Source organism: Ochotona curzoniae, unplaced genomic scaffold (genome assembly GCF_017591425.1).
Source record: "Ochotona curzoniae isolate NIBS_2020 unplaced genomic scaffold, NIBS_Ocur_1.0 scaffold_4701, whole genome shotgun sequence".
NCBI classification, from domain to species: Eukaryota; Metazoa; Chordata; class Mammalia; order Lagomorpha; family Ochotonidae; genus Ochotona; species Ochotona curzoniae.
The window spans coordinates 40,376,953-40,399,201 of NW_024467122.1; the positions used below are offsets into that span (position 1 = coordinate 40,376,953).

The 22,249-nt window shown below is 46.4% G+C and overlaps 1 gene segment (V, D, J or C); it reads right to left on the reverse strand.

Annotated features, from left to right (window-relative positions):
• Positions 1-1,430: 1,430 nt before the first annotated feature.
• LOC121148487 overlaps positions 1,431-22,249 on the reverse strand; it is a 356,000-nt gene continuing 335,181 nt past the window's right edge. The window contains 4 exon segments of the C gene segment in view: positions 1,431-1,995; positions 2,619-2,726; positions 3,462-3,506; positions 4,072-4,326. Of these exon segments, the coding sequence occupies positions 2,620-2,726; positions 3,462-3,506; positions 4,072-4,326 (407 nt within the window).

The window sequence follows — 22,249 nt, forward strand, 5'->3', positions numbered from 1 at the left end:
CTCTGAGACTTCCCCTTTAATGACCTTTAAAAGGCTTGTGTTCAGGCTGGAGATGAGGTGGTTTAGAAAGAACTGGTTATTCTGTGACGACCCTTGGTAGGGCTGACCGGGGATTAGGACCCTGGCTCTTAGTTTGACACGGATCACAGAGTCAGTGATACACAGAGCTGGGAGTATCCTCTGTAGCTAGTATTTCATAGGTGGCGACCCTGTCCCTCCTGAAGGGGAAAGCCATGCTTTGGGTCATCTATTCAGTATGCTGACACTATCTGCAGGGCAGGCCTGGACCGTAGTGGGAAAGATTTGCACATTTCAGGCTGGTGTGGTAAGAACACACAGGTACATTGTGCAGGTATTTGGAGATGGGACTCTTCCCATCGCAGGGAATTAGGAGCCCCTGGCTTTGGATCTTGGCAGTGGTAGCTGTTAGGAGGCTGGCTGGTTGGTCTCTGAGTGTGTTCCTGTGAGTATCCACGGCCCTGGTGGTCGCAGGAGTCACAGGACAGTGAGTCATGTGCTCTCGAATCTCCTCTTGTCCCCAGGTGAGAGCATCTGCTCTCCCTGGATTTCCTTCGTCTTTTCTTTTTTAAAAAGCTTTACTCATTTATCTGAAGGGCAGAGTTACAGATTGGGGGAAGGAAAGAGAAGCAGAGACAGAGAAAGAAGAGAAAAAGATTCCCTGGTTTATTCCCCAAATGCCCCAATGGTAGGAGCTGAGCTGATCTAAGGCCAGGAGCTTCTTCTAGGTCTCCCATATGAGTGCCAGTGGCCCAAGCACATGGCTGTCCTTCACTGCTTTCCCAGGCTCATTAGCAGGGAGCTGGAGCATTAGTGGAACAGCTGGGACTCAAGCCAGTGCCCATATGGGATGCTGGCACTGCAGGCAGTGGATTTACCTGCTGTACCATGGTGCTGCTCCCACCCTTGTTCTTGTGTCCAGGTTGGTGGGAGAGTAAAATCTTGCTGGGGCCACAACCTCCTCCTGGCATGCTCTGGGCACCTCAATGGACTGGGCGTGGGGCTGGGACCTGGACAGCAGAGTGGTGGATTGTCCCTGCTACACAGTTGTAGGGCCATGCAGGGTTTAGACAGAAACCCAGTCCTGGAGGGCAGGAGAGAGTGGGTTGGCCTTTTTTGGGGACTTGCTGGGTGATTCTTGTCTGCCAGATTTCGGCTGCTGGTCACCATAATCCACATGGATCAGTTTCCCACCATGGGTGGCTCTGTGGTGTGGCATGGAAACAGAAAAGTTTTATGAGAGTTTTTCTGGTCTGCAGCCAGTTATTCTAGGAAGAAGTTGACTTGAGTGGCTTGTGATAAGTTGGTTTCCCTGGGCAGCGTGATGGACAAAAGCCTCAGTTACCCTCTGCCCAGCCCGAGGATGGCAACCAGAGACCCTCAAACCCACCCAGTTAAACAGCAGCACAACCTTTGATCTTCGCAGTCACCTTTAATGATGAAATAGGCATGGAGTCACAATATGGCTCAGATATACAGCAAGGCCAGGTCTAGAGAGTAAGCCTACTCCCCTACCACCCCCAGATAAAAGCAGAATATTCCTCTTTTTTTTTTTTTAAAGAACACTATTTTAAAAAATACAAACATTCTTCAGGAGCTATAGCTCAAAAGAGTCCATGGGGTGTTGTGGGTATGTCCCCATCATGGGGAGGGAGGGCTGGGGACAGAAGGGTCAGGCTCTGGGGGATGGGGACAGAGCCTGTGAGAGGCTGCCACTTGCTGTGAGCATCAGGCAGTGGCAAGCAGCAGAAGGAGGGCAGAGGGGCGCAGGGTAGCAGCAGTGCTGGGCAGCTTGTCCACAGTCTTCATCGCAGATCTGGTTGGATCCAGCCAGTGGCACTGGCAGTTTGGGCCAGGGTGGTTGTAGGAGTCTTCTTCTCCCTGGGCAGGGTTTGGGTGAACACCCCCTGACCTCCAGATTGAAGGGAGAGACAAGTGGCGATGAGGAGGGAGCAAGACTCTCGCAATCTTGCCAATCTGGGAGGAGGAAAAACAGAAGTCAGACTGGAGGACTCGGACTCGGAAGTTCTGCAGGGATGCGAAAGTGGTAGCTTTGTGGCCCTGAGGCTCTGGGTGATGGTGGGGAATGGTGTGCATGAGTTAGCAAGAGGGCCAGGGAAGCTGGATGAGGTAGGCGATGGGGACAGGATTAGTACAATAATCTGTGGAGTACAATAATGTCTTCTCCCTTGTTGAGCTGGCAGAGGATGTGAGGCAGGGATGGGGGAGGCACTCTGACGTACACAGGGGCACCCAAGGGCATGTGGAATGTAGGGCCTGGTCTCGTGTTTCTCTGTTCTCCCACTCACTGGCCATGGGGAACCTTGAGGTTCTCTGACCTCGGCTTCTCCATTTCTAGGAGGAGGTAATGACAAGTGCTCTTCACACTTTGTGGGAGAAAGAACTTGGCCCAGGAGGCTGCCATGAGCGTGTTTCATGCTACACACATGGCAGGCTGTTGTGACTCATGAGTGGATTGTGTCCCAGGGAGAAATGGCAGATCCAGGGGACTTCATGGCGAGACCCTGAGTGGAAGGCAGCTCTCAAAACTTGGGCACCAACCTCCCACTCCCAGGTTATCCGCCTAACCCCTCACTCACCTTAGCTGGACCACAGGCGCAGGGTCATGAGCAGGTTAAATCCAACCACCTTTAGAAGGAGGACGCGCAGCCCAATCACCGACAGGTTTTGAAAGTTCAGGTTCATGTCTGTAAAATCAAGGGGCCGTAGTGGTTACAGGAGGAATCAGAGGGAGCATGCTGGAGGTTTGCCTGGCTCCACCTGACACCGCATGATTTTCCCCAATGCAGAGCTGGGCCCTTGGGGGTGGGCTTGAGCCCATGTGCAGGTTCCTTGCAAGCATCCTTTGTGTACTGTCCTAGGATCCACCAAGAGGCTGCCTGCACTGGGCCTTTATTTTAATGGCTGAGCCTCTCTGGGCATGAGGGCGGGCTAGGTGTTCAAAAGTGAAACTCACAGTTCCCAGGGCCTGGGCCCCTTGGGCAGAATCTAGGGGCTGGGATGACTCAGTAGGGATGGCTCCAATGGAAACTGCTCCGGACTCAGGGTAGGTGGCGAGGAGTGGAGGGGATCATGCCTACAGCAGACATGACCATCTGCTGCCACTCAGGATGGAAGATAGAGGCCCTGGCTATGCAGGGATGCATGCAGGGGACCCGGGGAGTTCAGAGACCATTGCCAGCTGGGCCACCCCGCAGCTCCCTGAGGCTTTTCTCGCAGATGGGCTATGAAGTCACTAGAGACCCACCCTCAAAGTACTTGGGAAGGAAAAGAAAAGACCCCCTCCCCCCAGCAGCAGCTCTGAGCAGGTCTTGAACTGCTGTTCTTGCTTCTCACACTTTTCTTTGAAGATCCACTAATCCTCCCTGCCAACCTCCATCACCTTCCAAACCCAGTGCCAAGCTGGGCTGTACCCTGCTCACCTGTCTCAAAGCTTTGCTCCACCAACTTGGCATCACAAAGTACATCTACAAGGAGAGAAACAAGGATGTTTATTTTCTCAGTATCTGGAGCAAGCTGCTGACCCAGACCTCCCAGCTGTTGGCAGGTGAACATCCATAGCCTTTCCATGTTCCCTTGTGGGGAGACTTGGATGCAGCTTAGGGTGTCTGCTGGAGAGGGCAGCTGACTCTGGGAGGACCAGCACTCCAGGTTCCAGGCACTGTTCCATTTACTCAGCAGGCAGTGGTTGTGCAAAGCATGTGTTCCATAACCCACCCAGGCCATAGGGACCCATCTCACAGATGCTGGTCAATGGGAAGTTAGGGGCAAACAGCATCCAGTGAAGGCAGGCAGGGGGCAACTTAAAGGAATGCCTCCTTCTGTCACCTTCTCCTTTGCTTTGCATCTAAGACTTTCCGTGGTGTGTCACCATGGGCTACACTGTTCCCCTGTGAAAGGTGGGGTTAGGGTGGAAGGGGGGCTTTCCTGATGGCTGATGAGACTGGGGCAGCCCATTTGAGCAAATCTGAGCTCCAGGCAGAACCAGCCTTTTCCAGTTGCCAGCTTGCCATGCCTTGAAGCTGTACTCACCGGAGGAAGCTAAAAGGCTGGAGTTGTTGAAGACATCTAAACAGGAAAGGTTGCCTTTGGTACTCCAGGCCAGGACACCATTGCTCTTGTGATCCATGGACCTCATGTCCAGCACGGTTTCCCCTGAGATGAACGTATCACCTCCTGTATTTTCTGGCAGAGTGGTTTTAGACTCATAGTCAGTGAACAGGCAGGCGGAGAGGTTGTTGGACTTAGAGCTCAGCTGGAAGATGACAGGCTCGGGGTCCTTGATATCTGTGGGCCAAAAGGACTGGGGTTAATACTGTGTTTCTCTTTGCCTCTGTGCCTTAACCCAGGCCACCATCCAAATACAAGGGATGGACAAGAGTAGGGACTCTGTGGGGTCAGCAAGTCATATTCTCAGTGTCGCATGAGAGATATTGTAATATTTTAGAACCTGGGTGGCCAACATGATGGGCTGGGGGCCCAGGGACAGGCACATGCCTCGGGTTCTGTCCATACCATTGAGGGCGACCAGAAAGACAGAGCTAACTAATGCTGCTCGTTTCTCTCCGTATGGATAAGAGGAAGTTCAAACCTCAGCAAGCCTGCTCAGCAAACAGCTTTGGCAGGAGAGCGGGAAGAGAGGAAAAATGCTCAGCAAAGCAAACCAGAAACCAACAGGCATTTGCCCGACTTCACCCCAACTTTGGTAGGGATTGGGGCTTTATGCTATGGGCACATTAAGTTGCAAAACTGATTGCAACATCGGGAGATATCCCCTTCATTGGTAAATGTTTTGGGCTGCAAATTAAAACACCTGCCTCCAAGCCTTGGCCCTACACTCTCCTGGTTTGAAAGCCTAGGAGTGAGCCAGCTTCTTCAGTCTCAGGCATTTCACCTGTCAAAATGGAAAAGCTGCCTTGTGCAGTTTCCTCAACAGCAATTCTAAGAAACCAATGTTTCTCCATATAAGATCACATTTAGGGTTAGGCGTTCAGTATCAGTGGTTTAGATGCCTGCTAGGATGCTGACATCCCACACTGGAGTACCAGGGTTCAATCCTCTGCTCTGATTCCTAAATTTAGCTCCCTGCTGATGTGGACCTCAGGAGCAGGGAGAATGGCTCCAGGAATTGGGACCTAGATTGAATTACTGGTTCCTGGCTTCAGAGGTCCATTCTGCGTCTCTGGGATGAGTTAACCTGTGGATGGGGAACTCTCTGCCTGCCTCTCAAATAATAAATCAATGAATAATTTAAACACTAAAATATTTAGTAAACGGCAAAGTTTCCTGCCAGCAGTGGTAGCTGGAGCTGCTGGTACTGCTCAGGCACTGCCAGGGAAGCTGCTCCTGAGCAGCACAGTCTGAATCTATTTCTCTCTCCAGGAAGCAGGCTCTGGTCCCTCAGTGCCGAGGCGTGTTTTTACCGTGAGTCTCATTGTTTATTCTTTCCCAACCTCAGCTTTCAGAGGAGGAAGCAAGGTTTGCCAGGAGGATTAACACATTGGGGCCACCCAGAGAGTTTCCAGCAGGGCTGGGATTAGAATTTCCTGCCCCTGTGGTTCTCTCTCCCTAGCTCCTTGCTGTGCACATACGATTTCTCAGACCCCATGGATGTGGCCTGCTGGCTGAGGCAGCTGGGGTGGCCTTGGCAAAGCAGATGCTCCACTGAATCCCAAACCAAAGAAATCAGTTCTTGGCACAGCTCAGGGATGCTGAGTCAATGCAGGGCTGCCTGCAGTGTTGACCGTCCCAGAGCAGGGCTGGGCTCCATGGTTGGATGGGAGGGACATGCAAAGCTCTGGCCTCCAGAGAGTCTACTTACTCCTTTCTAGCTTTCAAACACAACCCTCTTTTACTGGGAACAGGAGACAGGAAGTCATTAGTTTCCCTCCCATAATCCTGGATTTGGCAGTCCATAGTGGGGTCTTGGGCAGGGGGATGTGAAAGAGCATGGGAATACTGAATGTGGCCTTGTAGGGAAGGCACAGGATCAGGTGCCACCAAGTATAGTCTGACCTCAGGAGGGAACCAGAAGTACATCTTTGGATCCTGATTAAACACTAGCTGCAATCCTTGAGGCCTAATGATGCTGATCTGGAGAAGGGTAAGATCACTAATTCTGTGGCTTCTAGCTACATGTGATTATGCAGATCAAAATTAACCACTATAAAGCAAAATAAAATTCAATTGAAAAACAAAACCTTCCACTCTGTCTGTCTCTGTGATTTTGACTTTTGAATCAATTAAAAATAAGGGTGTGGGGCAGTGTTTCGGCACTGTGGGTTGAGTTGCTACTTGCCATCCTCTCTGAGTGCTAGTTCAAGTTCTGGTTGCTCCACTCCCAGGTCCCTGCTAATACACCTGGGAAGGCAGTGGAAGATGCGCCAAGTGCTTGGGCTCCTGCTACCCATGTGGGAGAGCCAGATGAGATTCCAGGCTCATGGCTTTGAATCGTCTCAGTCCTGGATGTTGCAGCCATTTGGGCGAGCGAACCAGCAGATTAAAAAAAAAAAAGTCTCTCTCTGTTTCTGCTTGCCTCTCTTTACCTCTGCTTTTCAAATTAAGAAATCTTTAAAAAATAAAAATAATGCAACCTCACTGTAGGTGCTCAATAGCTACATGTACCTAGTGCTTACTTTCCTGGAAGAAGGAGACTGACAAAACATTTCCATCATCACAGAAAGTTCTATTGGACAGGGCTGGTCTAGAAGGAGCCATGTCATAGCACATGAGATTTTGAGGAATGGCAATGGGGCTAGGCATGAGGCTTACAACCATCCTCAAGTCTATGAGGGGCTCCTGCAGAGAGCCAGCTGGCTATTGCTCGCCTTTGCTAATGACAGATCAAGAGGAAACAGCACTAACATGGAGTCATAAAAACTGAGGTGCATTTAGCTTCTCTCAATCCTGCTTCCCCACCCACAGTTTTGCTCTTGTTTCTACTGTCCAGCTTCCTGCTTCATTTATTATTTTTAGAGAAAAAGATAAAGCCACACTGGAGGTATTTGGTATTTTTAGTCCCCTTTTACTTTCATCCCTATTTATCTCCAGCTGCTTTTAATTTGGAGGTCGTTAGGGTCCATATGTGAGAACCTCATGGGGAGAGACATTTTACTCTATCTGAGCAAGAAAAACGTACCCTTATCTCTGATGATGTCAGAAAGCAGCCTTGGCAAGATCAGATCAATTTTTCAAGGTGGAAGTTCAGCTATTTTAGATCCTAGTCTGTCATTAATTCAAAGATAACTGCAAAGCACGTGTCTAAATTCCACAGTACTTTTTTAATTGGAGAGGGATGGAGAGAGAGAGATTGAGACTAAGAGATAGAGAACAAGAGAGAGTTCCTATCTGCTGGCTTACTCCCTAAATGCTCACATTGGGCTTGGGACAGAAGTTGGGAGCAGGAGCCCAGTCCAGGTCTTTTCTGTGGGTGGAAGGGACCCAGTCACTGGAGCCATTACCGACTGCCTCTCAGGGTCTGTACTGGCAGGAAGTTGGAGTCCAGAGTTGAGTTAGTTATCAAACTTGGGACCTCAAACAATGGGACCCAGGCTTTTTAACAGCTTGGCTAAATGCCTGCCCTGCTCTAGTGCTTTGCCTGACCAGGGCACGGTGTGATTGAAAACCACTGCTGAACCTGTGCTCTGCAGTTACGAACAGGGAGCCTGCACAGACCCGGGAGCACAGGGAGGCCCTGGTAAGCATCAGGAAACCGGGAGTGTGGGCAGACTTACTGGGAATAATGGAAACCGTCGTGCCTTTGCCAAATTGCAAGTGTGAGGCAACTCCTTCGTACCACTGCCAGTGGCTCCATTACAGTAACCTTTAGGGCCCTCCTCCTCCAAGAAGAGGGCAGGCCCTCTATGAGTCCACGGAGGAAAGGGAGGGAGGACTGCATGTCCTGGGCCATCCACAGACAGAACTCATTCTTCTCACCTTCGCTTCCGGTCTACATTTTCAAATAGGGTTCCCAACCTTCCAGGGACTGGTGCTGTCCCTGCTTTCTGCATTCTTTTGAAGGCTGTAGTGTTTCTTTTCCTCAATGCCCAAGAATACTTTTTTTTTTTTTTTTGGCTTGGCTCACTCATCATATGTTTACTTAGGCCAAAAGGCATGTGATCTGTTAATTTCTAAGAGCCAGTCTTTTTCCATATTGGCTTCCCTGCTTGAGTGCCTCTTCGTTCTTTGCTCATACTGATTTTTGCCTTCCTTTGGGGCCCGATAAGTCCTTTCTGTCATGTAAAATTTCTCTATCCAGGCTAACATTCTAGATAGAACCCCATCCCTCCGAATCTGTATCGTGCCCATTGATATCAACTGGTTATTATGAAACTAGTCTCCAGGTTGCTAAATTTACAAACTTTGACTAGTTTTTATTTGGGGACAGGTCAAGCATCTATCTTAGACTTCATAGGCTGTCTACCATTTTCTAGAGTGATGGCCCCATAAAAAGCATTAAAAACATCCACTGAACAATTAAAGTCCAATCTTAATGTGTTTGACCTAGAGAAACACAGATACTGAAGATTAATCGTGATGCTTTTCTCCTTCCCAGACCTCTGTAAGACAATTACTTACAACATCCCCAGTTGGCCTCACTACAGTAATAAATGATAACCTCCAGAGTTGAGATTAGTGACAATGGCCCCTGGAGTTGCAAATGGGAGCCCCTCCTGGGATGACTTACCAGTTATTATGGACACCTGGGTCCCTTTCCCAAACATGAGTTTACCAGTCATTCCTCCATATTCACACCACAAGTGGCATCATTACAGAAACTCTTGGGACCCTGTACAGCATAAACAGGAGCACTGATCTTCCATAGAGTGGAAGAATCTCAATTCTAAGGATTAGACCTTTTGATATTTTATGCTGAGAGAGAGAGAGTGAGAGAGAAGCTCTGCTGTTTTCCCAGGTGCACTAACATGGGAAGAGGAGTATCAGATGGGACTCTGATACAGAATGCTAGTGTCCCAAGCAGCTGCACCACAACACCAACCCTTTTTACAGAGATTTTTTTTGAAAAACAGTTTTTAATTTTGGCAAATTACAACTTATCTTTTTTCTTTTATTGTCTGTTCTTTAAATTTACTTAAAAATTTTAGTTTAGAAGCAGAGAGACATATGAAACAACAAAGAGATAAAGAGAGAGAACTCCCATACACTGGGTTCCTTTTCTGAATGCCTGAAATTGGCCGCTGACTGGAGCTGGAGCCCAGAGTCTAGAATGGGTGGTACAGGCTCATTTCTTCCATTGCCACTGTCTCCCATGGTCTTCATTTACAAGAATCTAGAGTCAAGAGTCAGGTATTGAACCCAGGCACTCTGATGTAGGTTGTGGGCATCCTAATCAGAATCTTAGCCAGTGAATGAAATCTTGATTGCTATATTAAGATTTTATCCTTGTGGGTTGACATGACCTAGTGGGTAAAGCTGCTCCCTGTGACACAGGTAGCCAATATGGGTGCCAGTTTGAGGCTTGGCTAATCCACTTCTACCCCAGCTTCCTGCCAATGTACCAGGGAAAGCAGCAGAAGATGGCCCAAGTTCTTGGGCCTCTCACCCTGCATGGGAAACCCAGATGGAGCTCTGGCTTCTGGCTGTGGCTTAGCCCAGTCCTGGCTGTTGTAGCTATTTGGTGAATGAGCCAGCAGATGAACAATCGCTCTTTCTCCTCCTCTCTCACTGTCTGTATCTCTGCCTTTCAAGTAAATAAATAAATCTTAAAAAAATTTTTTTTTGTCTTTGGTATACTGTCTTTTCTCTCCTGCCCCATTCTGCTGCCATTCCCTGAGCTGAGGCTATGACTTCACGTTATTTCAATAAACAGAAAATTCAGTAGAGAGGAAGAAAACTTTGCTTAGGGAAACAGAATTCTGACTCCTTTTGTGGAAGGTTTAAGACTGCTTGCCCATGATTGTCAAGGTCCCAGCCTAAGAGGCAATGTTCTCAGACCCCGGAATGCACTTAGGAAGACTTTCTGGGATGAATGAAAAGAGGCATTTGGGATCCTACAGAAGAGGCTAAAAAACCAGGATTCAAGTCAGCATGGTAGGCAAAGAAACAGCTGTCAATTATACTCTTGCCCCATTCCACTTACTTGGTTGGATGCTCAGTCTGGTCCCTGTTCCAAAGACCAGTGTGAAACCTTGCTGTATCCCCACTGCAGACAAGGCCTTTGACATAACCTTCCTGATGTTCAATTACTGGAATCTTCTGGTATCTCCAAGTATCCTGCTAAAATCCCTGCCGAGTCTATTCTTCTTAGATCTCACATGGCCCAAGAGCATGGTTGCCCTTTCCTTTCCCAAAGCATGTGAAGTTGACCATAGCAAAGCCTTGATAACACTATCTGAGAAAAGTTATGCCCTTTGCTGATCACTGGTTATGTGCTAGGTATCCTCTCTCATCATGATAAGGCAGTTACTGTTTTTTGGATGTTGAGAGAATGGAGGCCTGATTCAGCCAGCTGATGAAGGTAGAGCCAGAGCTTTGCTGAAGCTTGCCATCCTCCCTAACACTGCTGCCTCCAGATGTGGCATTCTTGCCATTCAGGTGGGGTATAAGTCACTTTCACCCTTGGAAGAGTACATAATTCTCCTGAAGCTTGGAGAGGATTGCATGAGCAGATATGCTCATAACATGTTCATCAGCCTGTCCAGAGAATTTAGCTACCTGCTGCAATAGGAGAGTGTGCATTTCTTGTTAATTTGTCTCTTTCCCCCAAGGGCACTTAGCTAATTTACTGAATGTTCAGATTATCTGGTACTGACATCATTGGCTTAGCTTGAAAGCGAGTATCTGGAGCTCTGTATGTCTCTGCTAATTATTCTGCTCAGATTTTCATTTACTCAGTTGGCATTAGGTACTTCTGTCTTTAATATGAGAAATGGGAATGTTTTAAGTCACCATGAGAACTTACAGAAACAGAGAGTGAGTGCTTTCTCTGTTCACCACTTTGCTGTATTATCACCGCCTGTTTTCTCATAGACAAGTCAGAGTTCTCTCTTTGCTCTATTCATTTGCAGTTATACTCACGTGGGTACACGACCAGCCTGGTCCCTGATCCAAAGGTCAGCTTATTGTAGCTACCAGATAGCACACAATGGGGGAATCCTTTACAAGAACTCTAGCCTGAGAAGAATGAGCTTGACTGGGGCCCTGCCCTTCCTGTCTCCCTGTTTTCCAGGCTCCTCCAAGTCAACCTTTCTTTGACAAGACAGAAGCTTCTTGCAAGCGCCATTCTTCAGCTTTTTGTGTAATTGTTCCAGCCTGGGGCTGGTCAGGCCTTCTTGGAGGGTAGATGTCTATTTTGGGTTCCACAACTAGAAGGAAAGAGGGAAAATCAGAAGAGAAGAGCCAGAGATCAATTGCAAAATGGATCTTGAAGGAAGCAAGCATAGTATTGGCAATAGGCAGAAGCTTTGGGAAGGGCTCAGCGATGAACTGAGGCCAATGAAAGGCTCTCCTTCTAGAAAGTGGTTTCTGTTATTCCTGGAAGACAGGGAACAGAGACACTAAAATCCCATAGGACATTCATAGAAAGAACCCAGGAGAGGGGAAGAGTCAGGATCCAAGAATTTCCATTTCTGGAGGTTTCTAGGATTAGGGCTGACCTCCAGATAAGCATGGGGCAGAAAATCTCCAAAACGCAAGAATGGTTAAGATAAGTACAGAGTGAATATTCACATAGGGACCCTGGTCCTTTTAAAGTTCTCTGCAAAAACAGAATTCTAAGAGCACATGGAAATGTCTGTGGATTTCAAAATATTATGTACCAGAATAAACTTACTTTCACATCCCATGAATCTTTTAAACTATACTTGCATATTCTTTAAAATTGCTTTCTCTGTTTCAAGCATTTACAATTCCATTCTAAATGTTAGCCTAATTTTATACATTAAGTTTTCTGTGCTCTGAATCTGTTCTCTTACCCATTCTACCAACACAATTAGGGACCTCATTGATGCTGATAATTTCTGATCATCAATGAAATGGTGTCATTTTATCTGAGCAATTGCTCACACCTAGGCAAGCTGTGCAGGAAATGTCCCTGCCACGAACAGCATCAGCTCCAGCGCAGATCTGGAGGAAATTCACATGGAGGGTCTACACTACTCCAACAGTGGAGACTCTAACTGCTAGGGAAAAACGGTCAACTTCAAAGCCTTATTCCAACTGCACGAGCTTTTGGTCCTCCCTTCCCTCTTTCCCCACACCTGGGAGCTGTGGATTTCAAAGACGATTCTGGTCCTAATGGAGAAAGTTTCCTTAGAGCATCTATTTCCTGAGTGGTTCTCAAGTGGAGACTTCAGCTATCACCGAAGTGCTTTGCTTTCTTTTGCTAAAACCCATTTGTGCTGCTTCTCTGCCACCGATGTTGTGATCCTTACTCCTCTAAACTCTGGATGTTGAGCACCGTGATGGGTTTTAGGCATTCTAAGTTTAGCCTGAAACCATCCTCTGGCAAGGAAGAGGCTTTGCCAAAGCTCATCAATGGTCAGAGAAGCACAGAGGAGCTTTCCCTGGGGGAAATGGGCTTCTTTCCATCCACAAACACTCTGTTGGATTGTCTAATCTCCCCGTTTGGTGGCCTAATAACTCTTTGTTGGAAAATACTTGCTTATGTCCAAACCAGTATGTCGTAAGAAGCAATGACTCCTTCCTGCTTAGACCAGCTTTGACTTTCTAGCCCAAAGGCGATCTATCTTTGGTGACAATCTTGTGTCAGGCTGAGCTGCAGAGAAGAGAGATGAGAGGAGAGGGGAGAAGGGGTGTTGCCCTCACGGAGCTTATGGCACAATGGAGAATACACATTAGTACCAGGCAGCTAGGATAGGTCTTTCTCTACACTCTCTTTGCAACTTGAATGTACCTGTACTATATCACGGGGGACCCTAGGCATTAAGTGTCTGTTTACATTCTGAGATCCTGGATGGCAGAAAATCTGCATTTTCCTCCCCCCCTTTCTTCCTCTCCTTTCATTTCCCTTCCTTACACCTAGGATAGTGCTTGGAATATAAAAGTTGCTCAATAAATATTTATTGAATGCATAAGGTCTCCAAACACTTTAATTCATTTTCCATGCGGTCCTGTTTCTCTCCCTTCCTTTATTTGAACTATTTCATTTCTCATTTAACTTCTGAATGTTCTATTTTCTCAACTTGCTATTGTGTTTATAGCATTATTTAGGCTCTCCGTTCCTCCCGCATCTCTCAATCGGACAAGGAGGTTTACGAGAATGTGTCCCCAGTGTCTTGGGGAAGTTTAATTTAACACCTTTCATGGAAACTAACTGGTAGCCAAAATAAATCTTTGGGCATAATCAGTCACAGTTGCTTTTCTGATAATGATCTAGAAACAGCAAAAGAGCCTGTCTCTGTAGTGATGAAAAGGCCAATTCCCACTGGCAATTACCACCATTATAAAATAAACTACTATTAAACCAGCGACTGGGAATTCAAATTTCAGAACACACAAGCCTCATGAAGACACATGAAGAATTAGTTCAGGAAGTAACAATCCATCATGGAAGAGAGTAGAATAACGACTCTGGGTCTTTGGCAGAGCCACTGGTCATGCACTTACTTGGGTGGATTTGGAGTCTTGTTCCACTCCCGAAAGTGAGTACTCTGCCATCCATTCCCACACCCTGGTACGCTGCAGTACAAATACTGCCCTGCCTGTGCCATCTGGGAGAGCTACCCGTGCCCACTCACAGCCTTCTCTCTGGGGAAACAAAGCCCTTTAACAGCCTCAAAACCTCACTCTGATGATAAATCTTCCTCTCTAATGTGACTTCATGCCCGATAAACAGTCTCCCCAAGTTCTGACTCCCTTTTCTGCCATACCTGCATGCTGTCACCCTAGTTCACCGACTTTACCTAGCTCTTCAGAAATGCCGAGTCACTCTCATGGTCATTATGGTGAAGAGGCTTAGGAGAGGCTAGCTGAGGACCAAATGGTAGCCTGGAGGTTGTGGAATCTTCCTTCACTGAGTGCAGGAAGGATGAAAGGCAGCGTGGTGACAGGGTCAACATCAGACCCCAAAATCCAATAGACTTGGGGTAAACTCTGGCTCTGGCACATTCAGCTGGCTGATTTAGGGTTCAGTTACATCTCCAAGCCTTTATTTCCCCAGATGTAAAACAGGCAATCCATCATCAGGATGGATTTGAGCATTGAAGGAGAACGGCTGTGAAAGCTGGAATATGGTCACTGATGCATGTCAGACACCTAGCAGAGAATAACCATTGATAGGATGGTGCCTAGCAGTACTTTTCCCCAGGAGGGGAAGGGATGAGATTTCCTGTCCATTCCTGTTCCATTTCCAGCAACCCAGCATGCCCAGCAACTTGCCAGGATGTCCTAGGAGGAGCTAGACCATGGGGAGGTAGAGGAAGGGCCTCAGTCCTGGGGCAAGGGACAGGGCAGACCTGTTAGCTACCAAGATGAAACTTGTACTCAGACACCTAACCAAGTGGAAAGTCTCTTCTCCAAACCCTGAGGTAAGTCCTCTGAAGACTTCATGCAGATCCCTGGCATGGCATTGCCTTGATCACTGCATTAGACCTGGGATGCTGCGGGCTGCTCCCAGTCAACAAGGACTTCTGCAAGAATAGGGCGGACCACAGCACTGACCCCCTCTGGTGCGATAACCTGCCTGATTATAGTCTGTCTACAAAACTTTCCTCTGTCACATTTCTATACCTGCTCCTAACCAAAAGGCTGGGAGGTGATCTTCATCATTTCTGTTAATACTCACATGGGTGAACAACAAGATCTGTCCCTCTTCCAAACGTGAGTGTGTAGCTTCCTCCGACACACAGTGAGGAAAGCCTTTGATAAAACCCACCTCATGTGACCTCTGTCTACCAATTGTTCCAGCAGCGTAGGGTAACCATCCAGGAAGATGCTTGACCAACTGGCCAGGGCTGTGGGGAAACTCCTACTGGTGTCTCAGGACAGGGAAGGGATCCAGGGATTGAGGGGTTAGAGAATCCCTCAGTCCCCAGTGACCCTAAGACAAAGCCACTTTCCTGCAATAGAGAAGGGGGAAGCAACCTGCTACCCCCACTCCTGCCAGACACTGTGAGGGGCTGATTCAATTATTCTTACCAGTTGCGAGGGGCTTCTGAGAGTGCCTGGGGGTTGGGGGCGGGGAGCAGTGGGGTTTGATGATTTGCAGAGGCCATTCTGATATAATTTCCTCAACCTTCTTCCTGTTTTTCCTTTCTCACTACTCTTTGAGGTTTCCCATTCCCAGCCTTCTTCCTCCAGGAGGTCCAGGGGACGGGGGAAGATCATTTCTGCTTATCCTTGTCCTCGGCAAGACTCCAAGTAGGATTTAGGCTCTTCCTGTGGTCTATGCTTTTATCCTTCCCTCTTCATCACCTGGCAGTAGGCCAGGGCACCCTAAGCCCCTTTGATTCCTGTGTCTCTAATATCCTTGGTGCAGCCAGGGCCCTGCTGCTGTATAACCCCAAGACCACAGAGCACAAAGTCGCAACAATTTCCCTAACATTTCTGAGAGAGAAAGATGAGAGGAAACGAAGACCATACTGCTAGCTTCAGAGGTATGAAAGCCGAGGCTCTCAGAAGCCATGGCCTGGGCCATTGTTCTGAGCTGAGGTAGGACTCAGTCCTCAGTTCCCTGGTCTTTGTGCTGGGCTGACACAGGTGACCTTACATGGGGGACTCAGAAACAGGCAAAAAAGAGCTAACTGTGTACATCTGCTGAGCTCGAGTGGGAGTGAAGGCCTGGGCTGAAGTCCTGCCCCTCACCCCCTCACTGACTGTCATCCCGAACAGATGCTTAGACTCCAAGCCCCAGGCTTCCCCTGAGGCTTGAACAAAGACGTCCTCACGGGTCCCTTCCAACCCTCACTCTGAGATCATTTTTTTTTTCTATTATAAACTTAGCTGCAGGATAGTTTCCCATAGAGATGGGAATGTGCTCAGTGGAGATGCCAGAAGAGGAGAAGGATGGAAAAAATAGGGGGTAGGCAGAGATTTGAGACCATTGATTTAGCAAGAGCCCAAGGCATGGCATTTGTGAATGACACCATATCTTCCACTCCTGTGGGAAGATAAAAAATTGGCCCAGGCCCATGCTAGAGAAGGGCTAGGTAGCACAGAAGGGGGGCATTCATATAGCAGAAGCCCAGCTCACTTACTTGGTATGACCACCAGTTGGGTCCCCTTCCCAAAAGTAAGGCTGGTGGCTGCGTTGTAACACTGTGAATCAGGGCACTACAAAAACATCCCAGCTCTGTCTACTTTTTTGTGGGATACACATGAAGGGTACCTCAAAAGTTCATTAAAAAATGGAATTAAAAGATAAGTTTATGCTGTTGCAAAAAAGTCAGAATGCATGCATGGTTTTTCTCAGTGTGTCTTTCCATGGATTCTTTGAAGACCCCTCATCTGCTTGATTTCAAAAACTTTTTTCCAACCAAATAAACTTGTCTTTTAGTCCCATTTACCATGAACTTTTTGAAGTACCCTGGTCCTATTCTCAGTAGCTTCAGAAGTTCCTGAAACCAAGAAAATCTAAAGTTTTCCCTGTAGTGGGTGATAGGAGGACTTAGAAGAGTCCCCTTAAAGGGTGTAAATAGCAGCAGGCCCCCACTGCTACCCACTGGCAGGCATTTTCCCCATCACAGCTACCAACAATCATAGCCTCTAGCATTTTCTCCCAGAGTCTTTATAAAACCCTATGAAAAACACAGCCTCCTACACAGACTGAGTGGGTGTAGTTCCCCTCCTTAACTATGGTGCCTGAGAAGGAAACTACGTTTTCTTGAGGGACATCTGCAGAAATATATTTTTCACTTTATCAGAGAGAGTAGGAGCAAGAGCATTTTCAGTGTACTGTGCAGGAGCTCATGCTAAGAAACCCCAGTCTGACTTCAAACCTCCTTGTCTGCCCTGGGCTCAGCAGGAGGCTGTCTGACTCAGCCCTGTTTCTGCCCTCACCTTGCTCAGGGATGCTAACTGCCAGTGGGGGCCTTTTGTCCTAAAGAGAGTCAGAGATCTCAGCCCAGTCCTGTAGCAATCGTGATGGTTCTCTGCTGAAAAAGGAGAAGCATCCATTGTCATGCCTGCCAGCAAAGTGCACATGATTGAGTGCATGCGTGCACACACACACACTTTGGTATATTTCACATGCAGACTTTTACTTGACTCTTCATTATGACTGTTTTGTCTCTGATAAGGCTGGGAGTTCTGGAAGCCATGAGCTATATATTCAGCCTCTCCATATTCTTTGTTTCTTTTTTTTTTTTAAGCCAATGCTGGTCCCTGGTTGGCTCATGAAACTCAATAAACATCTACTGAACTGAATTGACTTTAACTTGTTTAATTGCTGGGACAAGAAGACCAGTTTTGGGAGAAGTGAAAAGTTAAGAACACTCCTTTTGCAAACTGCAAAATCTAAATGCTTAGGTGAGGGGAAAAAAAACAAAGGAGAGTTTTCATGGGAGCTAGTCAGGAAGCAGCATAAAAACCAAATTAACCTGATGTTCCTATTGCCCCCTCAGCAGAGAGGTGAGAACCAAATAAACAAAAGAGAAACGTGATTCTGAAATGTGTTTTGTGAAAAAACAAACCTTTTTGCTTTTGATATTATGACAGTGACAGCCCATAAAGGGTGAAAAGAAGAATATGGCAGAAAATGTCAAGTCCAAGTTAACAGCATTGTTATGATCAGTAAAAAAAAATAGTAATAATAATTTTTATAGACCAGAGTAATGGCTGTAAAAATAAATGAGTAAGCACAAATCCAATGCTAGGAACAGTGATATATATTCTCAGGAATCTGACTTACTTGGGTTGACTGAAAGCTGAGTGCCTGTTCCAAATACGAGTTTCTGAAAGCCTGTATTCACACTCTGACATAACTCTATACAAAATGTGACTGGGACACAGTGTGGGGTTCCTAAGCTACAGACCTCATCCATTGCTTCACTCTCCAAATGCCTGCAATAGTCAGGGCTGAGCCAGGTCAAAACCAGGAACCCAAAATTCCATCCAGGTCTCCCATGTGGGTGGTAGGGACCCAACTACTTGAGTTACCATCCATTGTCTCTCAGGGTGCCCAGTAGGAGGAGGAGGGATCAGATGTGGAGTAGCTGAGACTCAAACCGGGCACTACAAGACGGGATGCAGACACCCCAAGTGGTGACTTAGATGCCTACTTCTTTAAGACCACTGGAAGATGACAAGAAACAAGGCAGAATCTAGTAGGAGAGTCTATTTCATGTCCAGTGAGTTTCATTAAAAAAATCACCAATACTCATGTTGACAAAGTCAGTCACATCCTCAAAATTACAGAGTTCCAGGTCCAGATAGGATCAAGGGGGAGTTTCATGCATTATTTACTGAGTGTTCATTCTATGTTAATTTCAAGAATAGCACTCACAGATTCAGGTACTGTACAGTGCAACTAGGTTATTGTCAATTTATTGCATTTATATGGCAGACAGAATTCTGACTCCCTCCTTTCCCCCACCAAAAGAAATAAAAGCCAAAGAAAGCAAAAAGGATAAAAGAAAGGAAATCAATGAACACAGATGTCCCTCAACTGAAAAATAAGTACACTTATTTCATAGAACTTACTTGCTTCAACTAATAGTCTTGTTCCTGTCCCAAAGACAAGTTTGGAGGTTGCAGTATTTCCCACAGTGATTTGCACTGTGGCAAAATGGGCAATTTCATTTGCTTTTCATTTTACAACCACTGCTGAAAGTAGGTTCAGGGAACCTATAATAAAGGGGCAGTAATAAGGAGCACCTTTTTATACTCCTTTAGGTAAGCCCATTTTTTTTTTCTGACCATCAACATGTCTTTATGCCTCATGTCTGTGCAAGGTTAGACCTGGAATTGGCCCCGGGACCAGGATCATAGGTTCTGGTTTCAGCCCTCATTCCCACTGACTTTATATCAATTTAGGTGACCCCTCTGTGTCTTTATTTCCTTATCAGAGAAACAAAGAGGCCCGAACCAGGTGAGTTCCATGATCCAGCAAGGCCCCAAGTACCCCCACATCATCTGTTTTCTGTAACTCATAAGTAGTGAGGCTACAGAGTCATTGCACTAGTCTGCTTGGTAGGGGGCAAACAGTGAGGGAAAGGGGGCAGACAGCAGGACCGTGGCTGCTGCCAGTTCCTCTCCCTCCTTTCCCCAATGGGGCAAATGCTCCCAGCAGTCCTGTGGTTTTTGCTTAGTCATCAAAAAAGGAAGGGAAGTCTTTAGACATTTTAGACATTCACATCAAGGTTTGCTGAGGCTCCATCACCCATGGCAATATCTGAGGATAGAAACGGCAAGCTCCATGTGCATCCCTGGTCACTGCTACTGGCATCGTCCTTCACCTCTAAGAAAATCTTTGCACAGGATCTGTGACATCATGTAGTGGGAAGAGCAGTTCTCAAGTATCCAGCAAATCAATCTAGGTATCAGTTTAGGTGCTTCTGCACATTAGCTTTGGGATTTTGCACTATTACTTTTCTGAGCCTTAGTTTTTCTATAAAACAGGGGTACCACCTCCAGTACCTCTTACAGTTTTTTTGGGGGGGTGTTAAACAGTACTCTATGTCATTCATCTAGCATCATACCCAAACAACCATGGGTGCTTAGAAGGGGGCTAGTCCCCAGTGTCTTAGATGAGTGATCAGAGCCTTAGGGTCAGAGAATTTATTTATGAAAAGTATTCATACAAGTGCCTTCCTTGAGTCATATAGATGCTAGGCTGGTGTAGAATAAGATCTCAGAATTGCACATTCTGAGCATTTTGACCTCCTCAGCTCCTGGAGGAGTTTGAGGTGTAAAGCAAGGCAATGGCTCATTCAATACTGCATAGGCGGTTGGGGGCTCAGATCACATCTAGTCCTCTGGATGGAAACCAAAAGCCCTTAGCTGCTTCCTCTGCACATCACTGACTCTTCTGGGACAACGTTTGGTGAAAAGGGACACTTAATCTCTGGAGTGAATTGGGCTTGGCTTATTTTGGGCATTTATAAAACGGCCTTGAGGATCCTCCCCTGACTGCTCCTCGCACTTGGTGACTGTGGAAGTGGAAAGGGCCTATTACATCATGATCCCGCAATTTTCTACTCTTCTAGCTCTCCCCCTACATCTGGCTCCATTTATCGCAGTTCTAGCGTCAAAATGGAAACATTGGGCAGAATGTCTGTCAGCCTCTCATCTTGGGAAAACTGTTAAAGGTTTGGTAGATCCTACCCAAAGAAAACAGACTCAGATAGACTGAGAACTTCCACTAACTTATCTGGAGGTCACAATGCTTAAAACTTTAGCACTAGGTTAAATTAGTTAAAATCAGACAGTTACACAAACAACATTGTATTTTCCCTGGTCACTCTCACCAGGACACATTTATTAGTTATGATAGAATCTTACACTTACTTGGTTCTACTTTAAGCAGGGTCCCTGATCCAAAGGTGAGCTTGTTTGTTCCTCCCATGGTTCCCACAGTGTTTGATACCTTACAGAAAATGGCCTTCTGCCAGCCCTTATTCCCTACTCCATTGAGTAAGAAAACACCATTGACTTAATACAGCTTTTGACTCTAATGAGTGAGAAAGAACTCTGGATTTAATATAGCTATTTGGCTAATTCTTATAACACACACACACACACACACAAACTCTTTTTTCTACCTTGAATGTGATACATACACAGACTACTGTTGCTAAGTGCCAGAGGGGCCACACAGATTTATTTCTCCATTAATAGATGAGAAAATTGAGGATTGGAGGGCAGAGACCTGCTAGGTCACATTGACCACTTGGTGGCAAAGACTACTAGCCCATGGAGCTGTTTGATTCTCATTCTGGATTTCCCCCTCTCTCAAATAAGCTTAAATCAACTGCATCCTTTGCTTCATTTTCTTCTTTCCTTAGGCCCAGAAATGTGATTTCTTTGGGTATTTAATTTCAATTAAACAAGCATTTATTGAGCACTTACTTTGTTAGAAGGACAGTATTAGATACTTGGTGAAATAGACAAGAGCATGTGCTCGCAAGCGGCTTCAATAGGAGGATGTTCTCAGTAATAAATGAACTGTGTAGTGGCATGTGTCAGGGACTGCCTAAAATTCCACAGCTAACTTTGGGATACAGAGGGTAAGAGGCATGTGGAAGATGCCTGGGGGAGAGACCATAATCTAGGCTTCAGACAGGAAGTGAGGCTATTTCTGAAGGTATGACAAGGTTTCTAATTGTCCAGTGTTGAGTTTCCATTCCATTTCGACCCAGTGAATCAGTTCCACAGTTAGAGCCAATTCTTCTGTTTACTATTTTCACTTTTAAACAAGGAGCCCATTAAATTCTTAGAATGGCAACCAATAAAAATGATGCAACTCATTTTTATGAGTTAAAACTTGAAAACACAGTAAGTACAGTAGAAGCCTTAAACCAGATAAGCGGAAGACAAAGGAGGTTAGAATTTACCTGGAGAGACCAGCAGCACAGTCCCCTTTCCAAAGGTGACTTTGTTGTATCCTGAATCCACACTGTAGCTAACCTCTATACAAAAACGGTTGTAGCACTGGGCTTTTCAACCTATGATCTACTTGGGCAGAGGGAAAGAAAACCAGCATTTATGGAGACCCTATTATGTGCAATGTGGACCAGAATCCATATACATTACATCTTCTTCTTCAGGCTATAATTGGATTGTGAGCTTAGATTTTATGATCCTTGTCTTACAAATGAGGAGCAGGTGATCTGAGGCTACACAAGTTAGGCCAGCACTGCTGACAAAGACACAAATATCCTGGATCTACAAGACATTTTAATAGAGGACAGATAAATCTATGAGAGAAGAATCCTCAGGTTTACTCCTTCTATGGTGGGATTGTGACTCTACTGGGAATAGTTTTGCTAGAATCAGGTATTAGAACTCTTGTAACAGAGATGCTAGGAAATTCCAGCTTATTCTCACAGGGTGATCATTTCCTGAGACATGAGAACATTTCACTCTCATTCTCTCTGTCATTCTCCTGATACTCCACTCACCAGGTCTGACCAGCAGTTTGGTTCCATTCCCAAAGGTCCATTTGTAGTCGTACCACAGTGTTTCTTAGTAAGACAAAAACAGCCACAAACCCACACATCCTTCTCATGCTTGAGACCTAGAGCTACAACCCTTTCACTAGCAAAGCAATCTATACTTTAATTTTCTTTTTACA